The sequence below is a fragment of the Lolium rigidum genome, chromosome 1 (genome assembly GCF_022539505.1).
Source record: "Lolium rigidum isolate FL_2022 chromosome 1, APGP_CSIRO_Lrig_0.1, whole genome shotgun sequence".
In the NCBI taxonomy this organism is placed as follows: Eukaryota; Viridiplantae; Streptophyta; class Magnoliopsida; order Poales; family Poaceae; genus Lolium; species Lolium rigidum.
The window spans coordinates 105,554,195-105,568,445 of NC_061508.1; the positions used below are offsets into that span (position 1 = coordinate 105,554,195).

Sequence of the window (14,251 nt, forward strand, 5' to 3'; positions counted from 1 at the left end):
TTTGTTCTTTTCGTTATCATTTCAGCAAATTCCAACCCACCCCATTCCGTTCGTTCGGACACACCCTCCTCGTTTCTCTCCTCTCTCCCCGCCAACATCTCCCCATTCTCCCTCCCTCTCCTCTCCTCTCCTCTCCCGTGCGAGCCCGCTGCCGCCCCCCCACGAGCGCGCCCGCGAGAGAGGGAGGCAGGGGGAGCCCGGGCGCTAGCTGGGGAGAGGAGGCGAGGTGATGGATCTGGAGAGGTCGCCGCCGCCCGATCACGCCGCGTGCTCCATCTGCCTGGATCCGGTCGGCGGCGGCAGGTCCGTCGCCAAGCTGCAATGCGGCCACGAGTTCCACCTAGGTCCGGTTCCTTGCCCCGACCTTCCTTCTCTAATTTTTTAAATTTCTTTGAACAAGAAAACTCTGCTAGCTAGGCTGTGCTTTCCGTGAACCGGATCCGTGCACGAGAGAGGGACGAGCTTTAGCCCCGGTAATTCGATGTAGAGCAGACGTGGTTAGATTATTGGTCATCGATTTAAAAAGGGGCGATCGGCGTGGTTGTATTGAACCAGGAAAAGTTCGCAGGTGTGGATAATGGTGAAGTGAAATTGCGTGTAGAAATGGTCATAATCCGATAATCGTGGTGAATTTGCGTGCACCTGTTAAGAGCTCCGAGGCCTGCGTGAGCGAGGGTCATTTCCAGCATATGATTTGTTGATGATTTCCATTCGAGATGCGTCGCGCCGAGGATAGCTAGATTTATTTATGGCGCGCGGCATTCTTCTAGGCTTTTAGCTATAAATTCATTTGGCTTGGTGCTTGTCGCTCCAGCGCAATCTATGCCCTCTATCCATTGCAATGTTTATTTGATTCCATGTTGCTGTTCACGGGTTGAATGTGGTGCTTCGGTTATTATCACCATTTATGTGCCTCGTTCCCCGTAAAGCAGCCAAGTGCTGCGGTGGTTGCCTAAATCGTTACTGTTCCTCGAGAGTTTTGTCGCTGCCTGCTCTGTTATTTGGCTGTTTTTTTTTTATGTTAGCTTAATTTGTTTTGAAGTGTACCTGCTGTCTTTTCCTCAAACAAAAGTTAGAGCTACAGATCTACACATATAGTGAATTGAGGGAATTCAATAACAATACACATTTAGGAGTTCTGGAAGCAAATTAGACTCTTTTTTCAAGTTCCTTGACCAATCACTTAACCTGCTCAGATAAATCATGCATTCAAGAAGTGGCACCTCATTCTGGAATTTGCTTTGATCATCTTCAAACAACAATTAAAGCTACGTGTCTACACATCATGTAGCTATGCTAGTGAACAAATTTAGCTTGTATACCATGAAAAGACTAGCTTGAATTATGCCCATCTTTAGATTATATATCTCATCTGATTTAGATCTTGTGTATACCACAAGCAAATTAGTCCATGTCTGTATGACTATTTTATATACTATTAGCTTTTATTGTGGGCCTGTTTTGTGCTGCCAAGCATGTCTCTATATCATTTCCTATGTGTGCATATGTATCCATGCTTCAAAATACACACTGGCATGCTACTACACGCCTGTTGAACTAAACAACTTATTTTTCTGCTAGATTGCATTGGATCAGCATTCAATGCTAAAGGAGCAATGCAATGCCCTAATTGCCGGAAGATAGAGAAAGGTCGCTGGCTTTATGCAACTGGACATCGCCCATCTCCTGATATTGATATAGGTGGCTGGGTGACTGGTGAAACCTATGACATCACTTCCGATCTTGTAAGTGCTCTTTTGATGGTAAATACACACCTAGGGGATGAAAACAATATTGAATTGTATTTTGCTGTTCAAGTTTCGTCCTAAATAGTGTTTTTTTAAAGTTTGAACAACATATGCGCGCGACGAGGTTTCATGAGCCGTGTGTCTTACGGTTTCTGTGTGTTACTCACGTTCATTTTTCTGTTATAGAAGGCTGTTTCAGTTTATGCATGTCATCGTCGTCTGACAACATTTGACATGTCCCATATATATATTTTTATTGTTTTGTTGTATTGATTTGCAGCCATTTGGATTTCAGTGGTGCCCCTTTAATGGATTCACACAACTATCATCTGTATTTGAGTAAGGATGTCTCCTCACATCTTAATAAATATGTTTTTTGAAACATGTCGTTAGTGATCTACAAGCAAGAAGCGAAATATGCACTAACTAACTTCCGTAAGAGAATATGTTGTGACTTTATATCATATCGATGGATATGTTGGTATTGCTTTTTCACATTGTCTTAGATGCTTCCTTCCTGATTGTCTCTCTTAAGTTTTATGTGTCAAAAGATTGAAGTGTAGGCCAAAATCCCAAGTTGAATGGAACCTTTATTTCTGCAACCTACTACCTTGAGGGAAGCCATTTTATTGTTCCTATCATTGACACCACCAGTGCTTGACATGCATGCTTTGGGATAGTGCTTGCAGTTTTCACCCAGCACAATTTTGTAATACCCAAGGTTGCATGTTATAAAACCTAGCTTGTTTACGCTGTGGTGATACTGTACACCTCCTCGGGTTCTTCAAAGAATTATATATTTCAAATCTTCAACTTCTAAATTAGCCCAGTGCTTTTTTGCAGGGAGGGTGAAGTGGAACCAACGTCTTGTAAGCATATCAACCCAGTCTTTGAACTCCTTAAGTTTCAATCTTGTTTATTGATTTTTTTTCCTGTTATGAAGATCATACAGCCGGAGATCATTCAAGTGCTGCAAGCAGTTCACTTGTTTGCCCATATCTTTCACTCCGTGGTTTTCTCCATCCCATGCACGTGCCTTCTAGTTCAAATCCGGGTACTGAAGGCCCTTCATTTCATCGCCATCCAACTGGCGCAGAAGGCCATACATCTCCTGACTTGAGAGATGCCCAAGGTTTCCATGCAACTGACTCAAGAAATCTTGATAGTGAGCACAGATATTTGAGTAATCTTCCTGTATCAGGAATCCCAGATCATTCTGTACCTCCATTTGGTATTGGACTACCCAGATATGAAACTAGCAGCCAACAACGATCGAGACCATATGTACATCACCATCCCCTAGTCCACAGGTATGCCCAATTCATGAATATATTTGAACTCTAAATTCCTACTTTCTAGATAGACCCCTCTTCAGAACATCAAAAGTATGGAAAGCTCAATAAAATTTAGCTACATGCTGCAGGTCATGCCTGTTTCTTCCTATGCGAAACCACCTAATTGCTTACCTCTTAAAAAGTTGACTTGTTCAAATACTGCAGGCCCACACCTCGCAACGGAAGCAATCTGGTGGCACCACCATTAGGGTCAATACCAGCTGTTATGGCGGAAACTAGAGGCCATGGTCATGGCGCAAGGGGCCATATGTATCAACAGTCGATGCACTCCTCAATGCAGAGCAGCCCTTTCCCTCCTACAACCAGGAGGGTCAGGCCAAGGGCTTTGGCAATTACATCTTTCATTGCAGCAGCAGCATCCTCAGCTGAAGTTGGAGTGCCCCATGGATTTGCCCCCACTGCACCTGTAAACAGAAACCTTTCCTCTGATAGCGAGGGTGTCCCTAGACCTGTTGATCGACCATATGGGTGGGGTCGGGAGGGCTTTGCACCATTTCCCTGGGTCCCTGTTGACGGCGAACCTCACTGGTGGAGCACGTTCAATCCAATCCAGAACAGCACACATGGAAGTTTTACTCGAAGACCTGCTGCTGGAGAGCGGATACTGCAGAGCCACCCGGATAATATTTACCATCCTGTGCCTCCCCAGAGGATGCCGCCGTTCTTGTGAAGGCTATTTCTCCCATTGCTGTGTATATGTCTACATTAGTCGGGAATTATTTGTTTCAAGAGAAATTGAGATAGACTGTCGAAGGGACCTGAATGGTGCCACCAATGTGCTCGGTGGTTAAGGGTTTTCTTGCCAGGATCCCTTGATTTCGTTAAAATGGCTGTTGTTTATCCTGTCGCATATGTTGCGGTGGCCAGAACTGTTTGTATATTGCGCTTAAAGTGCGGTGAACTGCAACTGCTGCCATTGGACATAATTGTGATGTTGGTTCCTTGTTATCGCAGTTGCTCCTCTGGGATAATGTGTCGTTGGATGCTGCACAAGTTTTGGTAGATCACTGTTTGTTTGCTTACGCAGCACTCTTGTGGTGCTGAAACATTTCATCCTGACTCTGTCGATATAGTGCTACTGCAAAAGCAGAATAGTTTACCATCTAGGCTAAATAATCGAGCTACAGTAGCTTCCCTCCCTCCCCTCCTAGCTGCCCTCCCTCCCCTCCTCACCGGGCCTCTCCCACCTCCTCTCCGCCGGAATAGCCGGCCGGAGATGGAGAGGAGATGGCGCCGGATGTACATATTTAGGTTTCCCTTTTAGTTTTCGTCCCTCTGTGGCGTTTTGGAGGTGTGCCTCGGATCTCGGTGGCAAGATCTGGGGAGTAGGGCTCTTCTTCTTGTTCCTCTGTCTCCTATGGTTGGAGCATGGAAGCAACGAGGGAGCCACGGTCTCCATGAATAAATCAGCGGTCGCGGATCTTCTGCTGCTGAGGAGTTGTAAGGCAGAGCCCCCCCTGGCCGGCCATGGAGGCGAGGGGGAGGGGCGATGCTTGTGGCGGCATACGACGGAGCTTCTTCTGGCCGGCCGTGGAGGCGAGGAGAAGAGGCGACGTTGTGGGCTTTCTCAGGCGGTGATGAGATCCCGCTACCTCTCTCTAGCTCTGGTCCCGGTGAGTTCCTCGCCAGCTCTTCCTTCTCCTAGTGGTCGTGGAGACAGACATGAGGAGGTGAGCTCGGGGATTCGTCGATCTGGAGTCTGGAGGCACACCGGTGAGCGTGTGGTGCTCACCTAGTCGGAAGCTCTAAATCGGCGGCAGATCCTTAGCGTTGGCGTCTGTAGCCGCTGCTATCTTTGGCCAAGGGGGCCTCTCCGCACCTCGGTAGCTGCTGCTCCGGGGAATATCTACTTCCTCCAGACCGAAGTGCTGATGGGGAAGATCTACGATCTTGGCCTGGTGATCCATCCTGGTGACGAACCAAGTGGTGCAGTCCCCGGCGTCGCCGCCAGCGACCATGGCTCAAGATCTAGTAATCGTCGCGGTGGAGAAGAAGGACCCGATTGCTTTGTTTTCCATCTTTCTGGGTTCCTTTTTGTAATTTCTTTGGACTCTTGTGCTATTGTTCCTAAAGCCAAGGTCTTCTTTGTAATTGTTCCCACCACTTAATGGAGCTTCCAGGCCCTTCGTGGCCTTATCTGTTCAAAAAAAAAAAAAACAGTGTCTAGTGCAAGCTGCTATGGATCTCTCATATTCTGATTGAAAACATGCATATATGATAGGAGTGTAAACCTGGCTTGCTTGTATCAACATGGGTGCTCTTATTTCGACTGTAGGTACTAGCTTCCTTGACTCAAACTCTGAACTCAACTCAATATGTGTAGCTTGTGGAAAACCATTCCTGGTGAATATGTGTTGTCAAATAATGGTTGGTATTACGTCAAAAAAAAAAAGGTTGGTATGGCCGTATGCTCTTGATCTCTTCAGCGGTACTTTTTTTTGAGTCATATCTTTTGATTTTTTTTTTGTATTAAAATTTTGGTTGTGTAAATCCTTGAAGTCTTCACTGGCTCTTAAAATTATGTTCTCGTATCAGCTTGATATCAATATATATTGCCTTTTACCCAGAAATACGAAACAAGAGAGGAAAATGTGTTATCTTTTCCTACTCGTCACAAAAGTAACATTATTTAGTGTGTATTAGGTTTGTCTGAATAGTGGAGTAAATTATGTTCTCTGTTCTTCTCGACGGTTGTCCAATGTTAGTCACATTGTCCACCCTTTCCTTGTGATTATCCCCCTTACTGCCTCGTTATTGGTAGACGAATCCGAGGTTTTTGCCATCACCCTGTTAGTTATGCCGCCGCGCCTGAGATGTAACTTCAAATTAAAGTATAAACGATGTTCTTTTATAAGATGGGTCTTTTTTCAAGAGTGCATTGCCTAGTTCTACAAAAATGCTAGTTTGTCACTTTCACTAACATTCAAACGGGCCATGAGAGAAACCATCTATAGAGCAGAAATGTAGATGCATGCAGTACATAATGTCCAGATTAGCTGATGTGTTGTATCTCGTCATAATTTTCAGTACACCATTAAACATAAATGGAACAATACAATTAAATATAAAACAGGACACACATTTGATAATAACCATAGCCTAAAAACACATTAATTAGAACACCATGCCAAGACAATTATTTGATTCTTTCTACTTGTAAAACCATCGGTACTTGTCGAAGTTGTCCTTGCAATCAGGGGATAGGACGATGTTTTCCATGCATTCGTCTATTATGGTAAGGAACAACACCACAGGTGAGCTCCTTGTGGAAGGCTTGGCTTTGGCACCGTTTGGGAAGCTGACATCTATCTAGTGGAGAAGACGCTCTCCTTCCTTTTGTGTGTCCTTCCTTATGATAGGCAGATGGCTTGTATGGTTTCGATGTCTAAGTTTCAACTGGATCGACTCCTCTGTGGATGCCTGATATGTGCTTTTTTCCTTTGGTCTCCGGCATGAGCTCTTCTATTCAAATCAAGGCTGCAACCCTTTCATGGAAGTAGGGTATCTAGAAACAATGTAGAAATACAATTCGGAAGTGCAGTGTGAAGGCAAATGATGTTATTAACTTGGCCTATGTTCGGACATGGATAGAGGGTTGCATGCCTATAAGAAAATCAGGACAAAGTTAGCTGATTTTATTATGATAGCATGGTACAGAAAGTAGGATGCATGAAGCTGAATTGTGACAAATAACTAAGTGTAGATGTAAATGGTTACATATTGTTTTTGACAATAAGCAAGCCAAGTGTCAAGTTTTCAGAAGATACCTCTTGGTTGTCGACAACAATGTCTACCTCATATGGCTGTTGTCGAGTTGTTTGAACCCTGTACTCCTAGATGCAAGCAACACATTGGTATCCTCGAGGCCAGAAATCTTTCAGCAGGGAAATCTGCACGATTATTCTTCCAATCTCCCTGTGAGCATATAGTTGTAGCATCAATATTCCTAAATAAATCACAAGCTAGACAATGCGGTGAGAAGATGTATCTTGCTTAATCTGAATGAAGTCAACAACTGAAACAACTTGATTTGATAAATAAATAGAGAAGAAGAAAAGTATGAAGGAGGAGAAATAAAAGATAGAATATACATAACCAAGGTGATAAGGATAAAGTCATGCAATGCCTCACCTACAACTGAAACAATGACAATCACACTATTGCTTTACCATTAAATGATAATGCTTGAAAACATTTCAGTGGCATATCTTAGACAGAACATAATTTATCTGTGATATAATGATGCACAAAGGGAACCCTCCACTGGAATTAATACCCGCGGTGACTGAATCATTTCGGATGTCTTTGTTCTCTCTGTGGAAACCTCAGCTACATAGCTGTGCTTCCAAGCTCTCTAATTGCTTGAGAGAACAGTATAAGCCAGATTGGGTTACCATCAGTATTGCTAATTTTGCAAACTGGCATGTACACAATTTACTTTATGTGGACCCTTTATACTTCTGCAAACCGGCATGTACAAAATTTACTTTATGTGTTTCCTTTCTCTACCTCTTGGTGGTTAGTACCAAGCTCTGAAACTGATGCATGATTCTTTTCTTCTGCATACCGCATTGATCCTTGGATTTGCTATAACACAGTTAGATTTAAATCTCATAGCATGTAAGAATAACTAATTGTCAAATCTGATAACGACTATGAATTACAAACATCCACAGCCACGCAAATAACAAAACCACACATATATACGTGGTGTTCTAATTCTGGATCCACATATATGTCTGGACTAAAACCTTAGAATAACATAAGACACTATATATACCTACTGGTTTTTTTAGAGCAACTGCACTTAAACATATATGGATTTTTTTAGAGCAACTACACTTAAACATTTATGGTGCTCCCTGCCAACTCTAAAATATGATGCCTTACCGGTAGGCAATGTTGAAGTATGGCACCTGAATGGACTGTGGCCTGGAGTAATCAATATTCAATAGTCGACACAAAAATCCTAGAGTGCATTATATCTTCAAGCAATCATCTTTAAGAAAGTCAGATGTCTGAAGAGAAGTTCGCTGAATGACGCGTTTGTAACCCCTGAAATGAGGAAGGAATATCAGAATCCAGAGTGTATCACATAATTTTTTAAACAATGCACAACTCACTTCAGTTTAAAATATTATGGGTTGATAATTGCATCATATGTAAGGTTTCATATTATATTTTGAAAAGAAGAAAGTGTAGCACAATTGTTTCTCCAATACCGGTGTCAACCTGAATGGTCTAAAAGTTTCATCCAAATCTTGACTCGAAATTTGATTTTGGGGATGGATAAACTGAAAAGCTACAAATTATTGCAGTTGTGACTTGAGATATTTCAAACCAGACCTGCAGCTTTCCTAGGGCAGTAACATATCACGCCTACAAGCTCAGCTTTGTGGTGAAAACATGACCATTGCCCGGCAGGGAAATCTACAGGAACCAACAGCAAGTGTGGAACAAAAGCACTCTTCACTGGACTCTAAAAACATATGATTTGCTTAGATATCAGTTCTATCCTTCTACAAAAAGGCTCTCTGAAATACACTATCACAAACATTAAGAGGCTATCTACTAAGCTCTACTCATAGATCATACTGCATACCAGCATTGAAATAGTAAAATCATGCAACAAAATGGTTGGCATAAATGTAGATCAGTTTGGCAGTAATCACTGGCTATCTCCTGCTTGGGTCACAATTTGCTTAGATATCAGTTCTATCCTTCTACAAAAAGGCTATCTGAAATACACTATCACAAACATTAAGAGGCTATCTACTAAGCTCTACTCATAGATCATACTGCATACCAGCATTGAAATAGTAAAATCATGCAACAAAATGGTTGGCATAAATGTAGATCAGTTTGGCAGTAATCACTCGGCTATCTCCTGCTTGGGTCACAATTCCGAGAGGCACATGTATCTATATGAGACATACCTGCATTGGAAAAACATTGAAGTTAATATTTACGTGTACCTATATGAGCAATATCCACGAGGAAATAAGGTAAAAAGAAACAGTCAAATATTGTCCTCTTGGATAATCTCTTGCCTTGATTCAGAAAATCGGGTGTAGAACAGATAATGCATAGGAATTTTGGTGATCTCATATTTTAGTCAAAATGGTCTTTATAGGGATGGTTAATGGCTTTTGTTGTGATTTTGGGGATCTCATCTCTTAGTCAAAAGGGCGCGCCTCTACAGAGATGATTAATTCACTGTCACAGAGTAAAATCTATGTTAATTAGCTGTTCTAGTACGCAGATATATGAATAATAATATGGCGGTGCCACATAAGCAATCCATTAGCATCTCTAGCTTTGGTGCTCGGACCTACAGGCACGACATCTCATATGATTTTTTTTTTTGGAGCAAAACAAATTCACTTCAGCACCTATGTCCTATGCTAGAAGGGGTGTGAAGTGAAGAAAACATATACAGATGCTACTTTTGATATTCTGTGAAAAGATATCTTCAGTGATATATACTAATAATTGATATCCTCGAACATATTACTCTCAACTCTCGAGAGATATCTGGCCAATAAATCTTACAAACCCAGTTTGTTTTCCAAGCACAAAAAGATGATACACATCTACGCAAAAGCTGGAAAAATATCAAATTGAATGGATGCACTTGTACGTGTCAATGTAATTAACTAATTAATCGGGGGAGAACAATATAGTACATATTACGCAAAAGCTGGAAAAGTATCAAATTGAATGGATGCACTTGTACGTGTCGATGTAATTAACTAATTAATCGGGGGAGAACAATATAGTATATATTAAATATGGTTTGGTGACTAAAAACTGGAGTACTATTGCTAGGACCAGGAGCCTACCTAGGATGCACCACAAGAACGGTGAAGCTGTGATTGTCTGGCCTTGAGGGTAGCTCAGCTGAACCTTGCGTTGGCTGCTTGGCTACATGCGGCCTGCGCGCTAGCCTTGGCGCCACCTGCTCCCGCAACCTGCAAGGGGACGCCGTCAGGAGAGACTCCATGAACGGAGATTGCCAGATCGAGACTGAGGCAAGACGAAACGAAGCCGTTGTGCAGATTGCTTCGAGGATCGAAATAGGAATGCAGTGCCGTAAAAACAAAGTCCAAACAACGAATTATACCAGGTGAATTTTGCCCAATTTGGGACCCCTGTGGGAGCGAACAGCTCGAGGAATTGGGAGCGCTGCTGCGTGACCGGCATCCACCAGCAGTTGTGCCGTTTGCAGGCACAAGGTCGACACGCAACACCGTGCCCAGATCGACGACCGTAGGGACCTGCCGCCTGCAGTCCAAATCCAACGCCGCTGGCGGCCTCCCGTGGTGAGGCGCCGCGCGGCTTAGGCCCCCGCCGGAGCCGCTGTCCTCCTCCATCGGCGCGGAGTCAAGGCCGCTCTCCGCGCCCAGCAGCCGTGACGCGAACCCCCCAGATAGGAACCGGTTGGTGGCGTGCGCGGGCGGCGGCGGCGCGGCATCAGAAGTCGCTGAGCAGGCACGAGTGGCGCCCGCGAGAGGCCTTGAAGAGCGAGGCCGACGCGGCCGCAAGCCCCTGGCGTTGGCCTGGATGAGGAGGCGGCGCCCGTCGAGCAGCGAGCAGCGCACGCCATAGCCATCCTGCAGGCAGTGCCCACTCGCGAATCGCGTCGATGTGGCCGAGCGAGGCGGCGCGCGGCGTCCGTGCGGAGGTCACGGTCGTTCTTGGAGCAGCCTCTGCCGCTGAACTGGATGACGGCGAGCGAGTAGAGCGCATCGCGGTGCCCGCCGCCGCCGTCATCAGCGCTGCGCCGTACCCGCGATCCTCCTCCTCGTCGATGATGGCCGACACGACCTCTGCACGCGCCGCATCGTCGCTGCAGCCTGCGACCGTTGATTTTTTTTGATAGAAGAGGGTCGAGGTAGAGGGAAATTGGAGGAAAGGGAGGAAGGCGACGGGGCCGTGCCTTGACGGAGGAGGAAGAAGAGGACAGAACGGAGGTAAGAAAGAGAGAGCGCGTCAAGAATCGATGCAGTTAAGCGGTGCCACCGCTTTGACCATTCGTAAAATGCTATAGCCACCCCTCTAAGAAAGGGAAAAATAACTGCATAGGTGTTTCCCACACTCTAAAAATCCTAGAGAGCTCCAAAAGTTTACACAGGTTTAATTCAGAGCAGATCTCAAAATTCTAAGAAAAAAGAAGTTTGTTCATCTTTAATATAGTAGTTATATAGTAGTTATGTACTGGCTGGCATACTGTCTTCATATCAAGGCATGGTCCACTAGCTCTTTTGTCTCAACACATCCTTCAACACCAACTCACCAAACAGCATCCGCGTTAATTTTGTGAGAAAGCACATAGAAGAATAGACTTCAAGAGTAAGAAGATAAATGGTGAATCGACAGGGTTGATTTTGAAATTCTGGAAGTATATCAGTTGAAAGAATAAAAAATGTGGTAAGGAGAAACGCACAGACCAATCAATCGTATCGGTCTTATTGAAGAATTTGGAATGAAAAGAGGAGTAATGCTTCCTAGCGAATTGGATAAACAATCTAGCTTAATATTTGCCAACCATTAGCTTGCCAAACTACAAGATAGAGATACCCTACAAAAGCAAGCCAGAGATAACCTAGGAAAAACAAGCTAGGCATTACACTACTAGGAAAAAACTTATTGACCCTAAGCTATCGCCAGCGTGCTAAAAAATGGTATGCCGACACTATATTACTGTCGGCGGACCAAATTTATGGGCGCTGGTGTTTCCCAAATACCCCCAGTGGACATAAATTTTGGTGCGCCTAGAGTAAGGGTCGTCCAGGTCCCAGAGCAAATATACCACCGTCGCACCACTATACGGTAAGTGGAGGGCAGATTTTGCACCCCCCCCCCCGGTGGATCTCGTCTTGTTGGTTTTGAAAAAATAAAATAAAATGATAGAAATTCCAACAAAAAATCCTTCAAGATGACCATGTGTTCTAGTTGTCAGAAAATTAACAAACATGAATTTCGATATATTATGCAAAATGGCGTTATGTTTAGGCAAAATGGCTTTGGAGATTGCATACGACCTCCGATGAAAAAAAAATATATGAAAATGTATCTACCATTTTTTAGATTTCTCAAAATCAAAAAGGAAAACAGAGTTTTTTGAGGTTTTAAATTTTGAAGCAATTTTTTTTAAAAAAGGGGGCACTTATCACCGGTGTACGGGCATAGTGGTGCGCCGGAAGTAACCTTCCTATATATTCAAAACCAGTCGGCTGTCTCTTCTTCTTTCTCACTTTTTCCCCAACTCCTCCGCCTTTCCATCCTCCTCCTCTTTCCCTACCTCCGGACACACTCCGGCTAGCACCTCCTCAAGCTGGTGACCTCCCTCCGGCGACCCTCCAGCGAGTACCTCCTCAATCCGGTGACCACCCTCTAGCGACGTTCGGCGACCACCTCCTCAAGCCGGCGAGCTACTCCCAGGGGCCACCCCCCTCCAGCGAGCTACTCCAAGCGACCACCTCCTCGACCTTCTCAACCGTCGGCCACCTCCGGAAAGATGGTCACATTGACGGCCGACGAGATCTAGATCTAGATCTTTTTTTTCAATTTTGAAAAAAATACCGCCGACGGACCAGGCTGGTGCACCAGCGATAAATCGTGTTACCGCCGACGGTAAGCTGTTATCACCGACATGTTCCCACCAGTGGAAACTGGTGCGCTGGTGGTAACCCATTTTGGTCCGTCGGCGGTAGGTTTTTTCCTAGTAGTGTTACTTGGTTCTTAAGAGCGAAATAATGTTGCGAGAAACGATGTTAGATATTCTTTGGTTCTTAGGACTTATTAAGAGGCACTCATGCACAACGTACCATCAAACGGGATTCCTATACACCGACCAGGTCGGTGCCAACCTGGCACCGCACACCCCTGGTCGGGTATGGGCCTGGCCCATTTTTCACTTTTTTATTTTTCCGTTTCTGCTTTTTTCCTTTTTTCCTTTTTGTTTGTTTTTCTGTTTTTCTGTTTTTCTTTTCTGCTTTTTTTGTTCAAATTCGAAAAAGTTCAAATTTGAAAAAAATTCAAACATTGAAAATATTTAATTGTGAAAATTGTTCAAATTTATTTTTTGTTCGTATTCAATTTACGTTCATACTAAAAAAATGTTCAAATTAAATTTTTGTTCATATTAAAAAATGTTCAAATTAAATTTTTGTTCATAACTTCATATTAAAAAATGTTCAACTTAAATTTTTGTTCGTATTCAAAAATGTTCAAATTAAGTTTCTATTCGTATCCAAAAATGTTCAAATTTTGAAATAAAAAATTAAAATTGAAATTTTGGAAAAAATGTTATAAATTTGAAAATATTTAGAACAGAAGAACGAATTTTGAAAAAAAAATATTTTTTTAAAAAATTGTAAAACTTCGCATTATAAATATTTTTAGCTTTTAAAAAACGTAAAAAGGAAAAGACAGAAAAAGAAAAGGAAAACCTGGAAAAATAAAGAAAAAGTGAACGGAAATATTGGGCTGGCCCAAACCATCCATCTGGGGGGGGGGGGTGGGGGTGTGGTGTGCGGTGCCTGGTCCGTGCCGACCAGGTCGGCATACAGCACCCTGATACGTCTCCAACGTATCGATAATTTCTTGTGTTCCATGCCACATTATTGATGTTATCTACATGTTTTATGCACACTTTATGTCATATTCGTGCATTTTCTGGAACTAACCTATTAACAAGATGCCGAAGTGCCGGTTCCGTTTTCTGCTGTTTTTGGTTTCAGAAATCCTAGTAACGAAATATTCTCGGAATCGGACGAAATCAACGCCCGTGTTCCTATTTTACCCGGAAGCATCCGAACACACGAGAACCGCCAGAGAAGAGGGGCGGGGCCACCGGACCATACCCGGCGCGGCCAAGGGGGCGCGCCCCTAGGGTGTGGGCCCCCTTCGACCTTCCTCGCGCCGCCTCTTCGCCTATAAGAAGCCCCCGGATCAGAAAACCCTATGACGATTGACGAAACCCACGAAAACCTTCCGAGCCGCCGCCATCGCGAAGCCAAGATCCGGGGGACAGGAGTCTCCCGTTCCGGCACCCTGCCGGAGCGGGGAAGTGCCCCCGGAAGGCTTCTCCATCGACACCGCTGCCATCTCCACCGCCATCTTCATCACCGCCGCTGCTCCCAT

General features: G+C 44.1%; 1 protein-coding gene and 1 long non-coding RNA gene across 6 annotated transcripts; one reads left to right on the top strand and one right to left on the bottom strand.

Moving 5' to 3' along the window:
- Window positions 1–213: 213 nt before the first annotated feature.
- On the top strand, window positions 214–4,051 carry LOC124708600 (E3 ubiquitin-protein ligase IPI1-like). 2 transcript variants are annotated; one of them, XM_047240370.1, is made up of 6 exons: window positions 214–344; window positions 1,582–1,745; window positions 2,029–2,087; window positions 2,592–2,617; window positions 2,692–3,058; window positions 3,248–4,051. In XM_047240370.1, the coding sequence occupies exons 1-6, from the start codon at window positions 230–232 to the stop codon at window positions 3,771–3,773; spliced, it is 1,257 nt and encodes a 418-aa protein (XP_047096326.1). In that variant the 5' UTR covers window positions 214–229; the 3' UTR covers window positions 3,774–4,051. The 2 variants fall into 2 exon arrangements, with proteins under 2 accessions (XP_047096326.1, XP_047096264.1); XM_047240308.1 differs by having other exon boundaries at window positions 215–344; window positions 2,044–2,087.
- A 1,855-nt stretch (window positions 4,052–5,906) lies between these two features.
- On the bottom strand, window positions 5,907–10,387 carry LOC124679149. 4 transcript variants are annotated; one of them, XR_006994838.1, is made up of 5 exons: window positions 10,227–10,387; window positions 9,946–10,074; window positions 7,994–8,158; window positions 6,871–7,018; window positions 5,907–6,706 (listed from the first exon to the last, which is right to left on the bottom strand). It is a non-coding gene; the product is annotated as an uncharacterized LOC124679149 (long non-coding RNA). The 4 variants fall into 4 exon arrangements; XR_006994834.1 differs by lacking the exons at window positions 9,946–10,074; window positions 10,227–10,387 and adding an exon at window positions 8,706–8,973; XR_006994836.1 differs by lacking the exons at window positions 9,946–10,074; window positions 10,227–10,387 and adding an exon at window positions 8,450–8,973.
- Window positions 10,388–14,251: the final 3,864 nt, after the last annotated feature.

Bases quoted from the DNA above. Each gene is read 5' to 3' on its own strand.
- LOC124708600 (XM_047240370.1), top strand. From the start codon at position 230: ATGGATCTGGAGAGGTCGCCGCCGCCCGATCACGCCGCGTGCTCCATC. The intron at 1,746-2,028 runs GTAAGTGCTCTT...ATTGATTTGCAG, and splicing joins ATGACATCACTTCCGATCTT to CCATTTGGATTTCAGTGGTG. The intron at 2,088-2,591 runs GTAAGGATGTCT...GCTTTTTTGCAG, and splicing joins CAACTATCATCTGTATTTGA to GGAGGGTGAAGTGGAACCAA.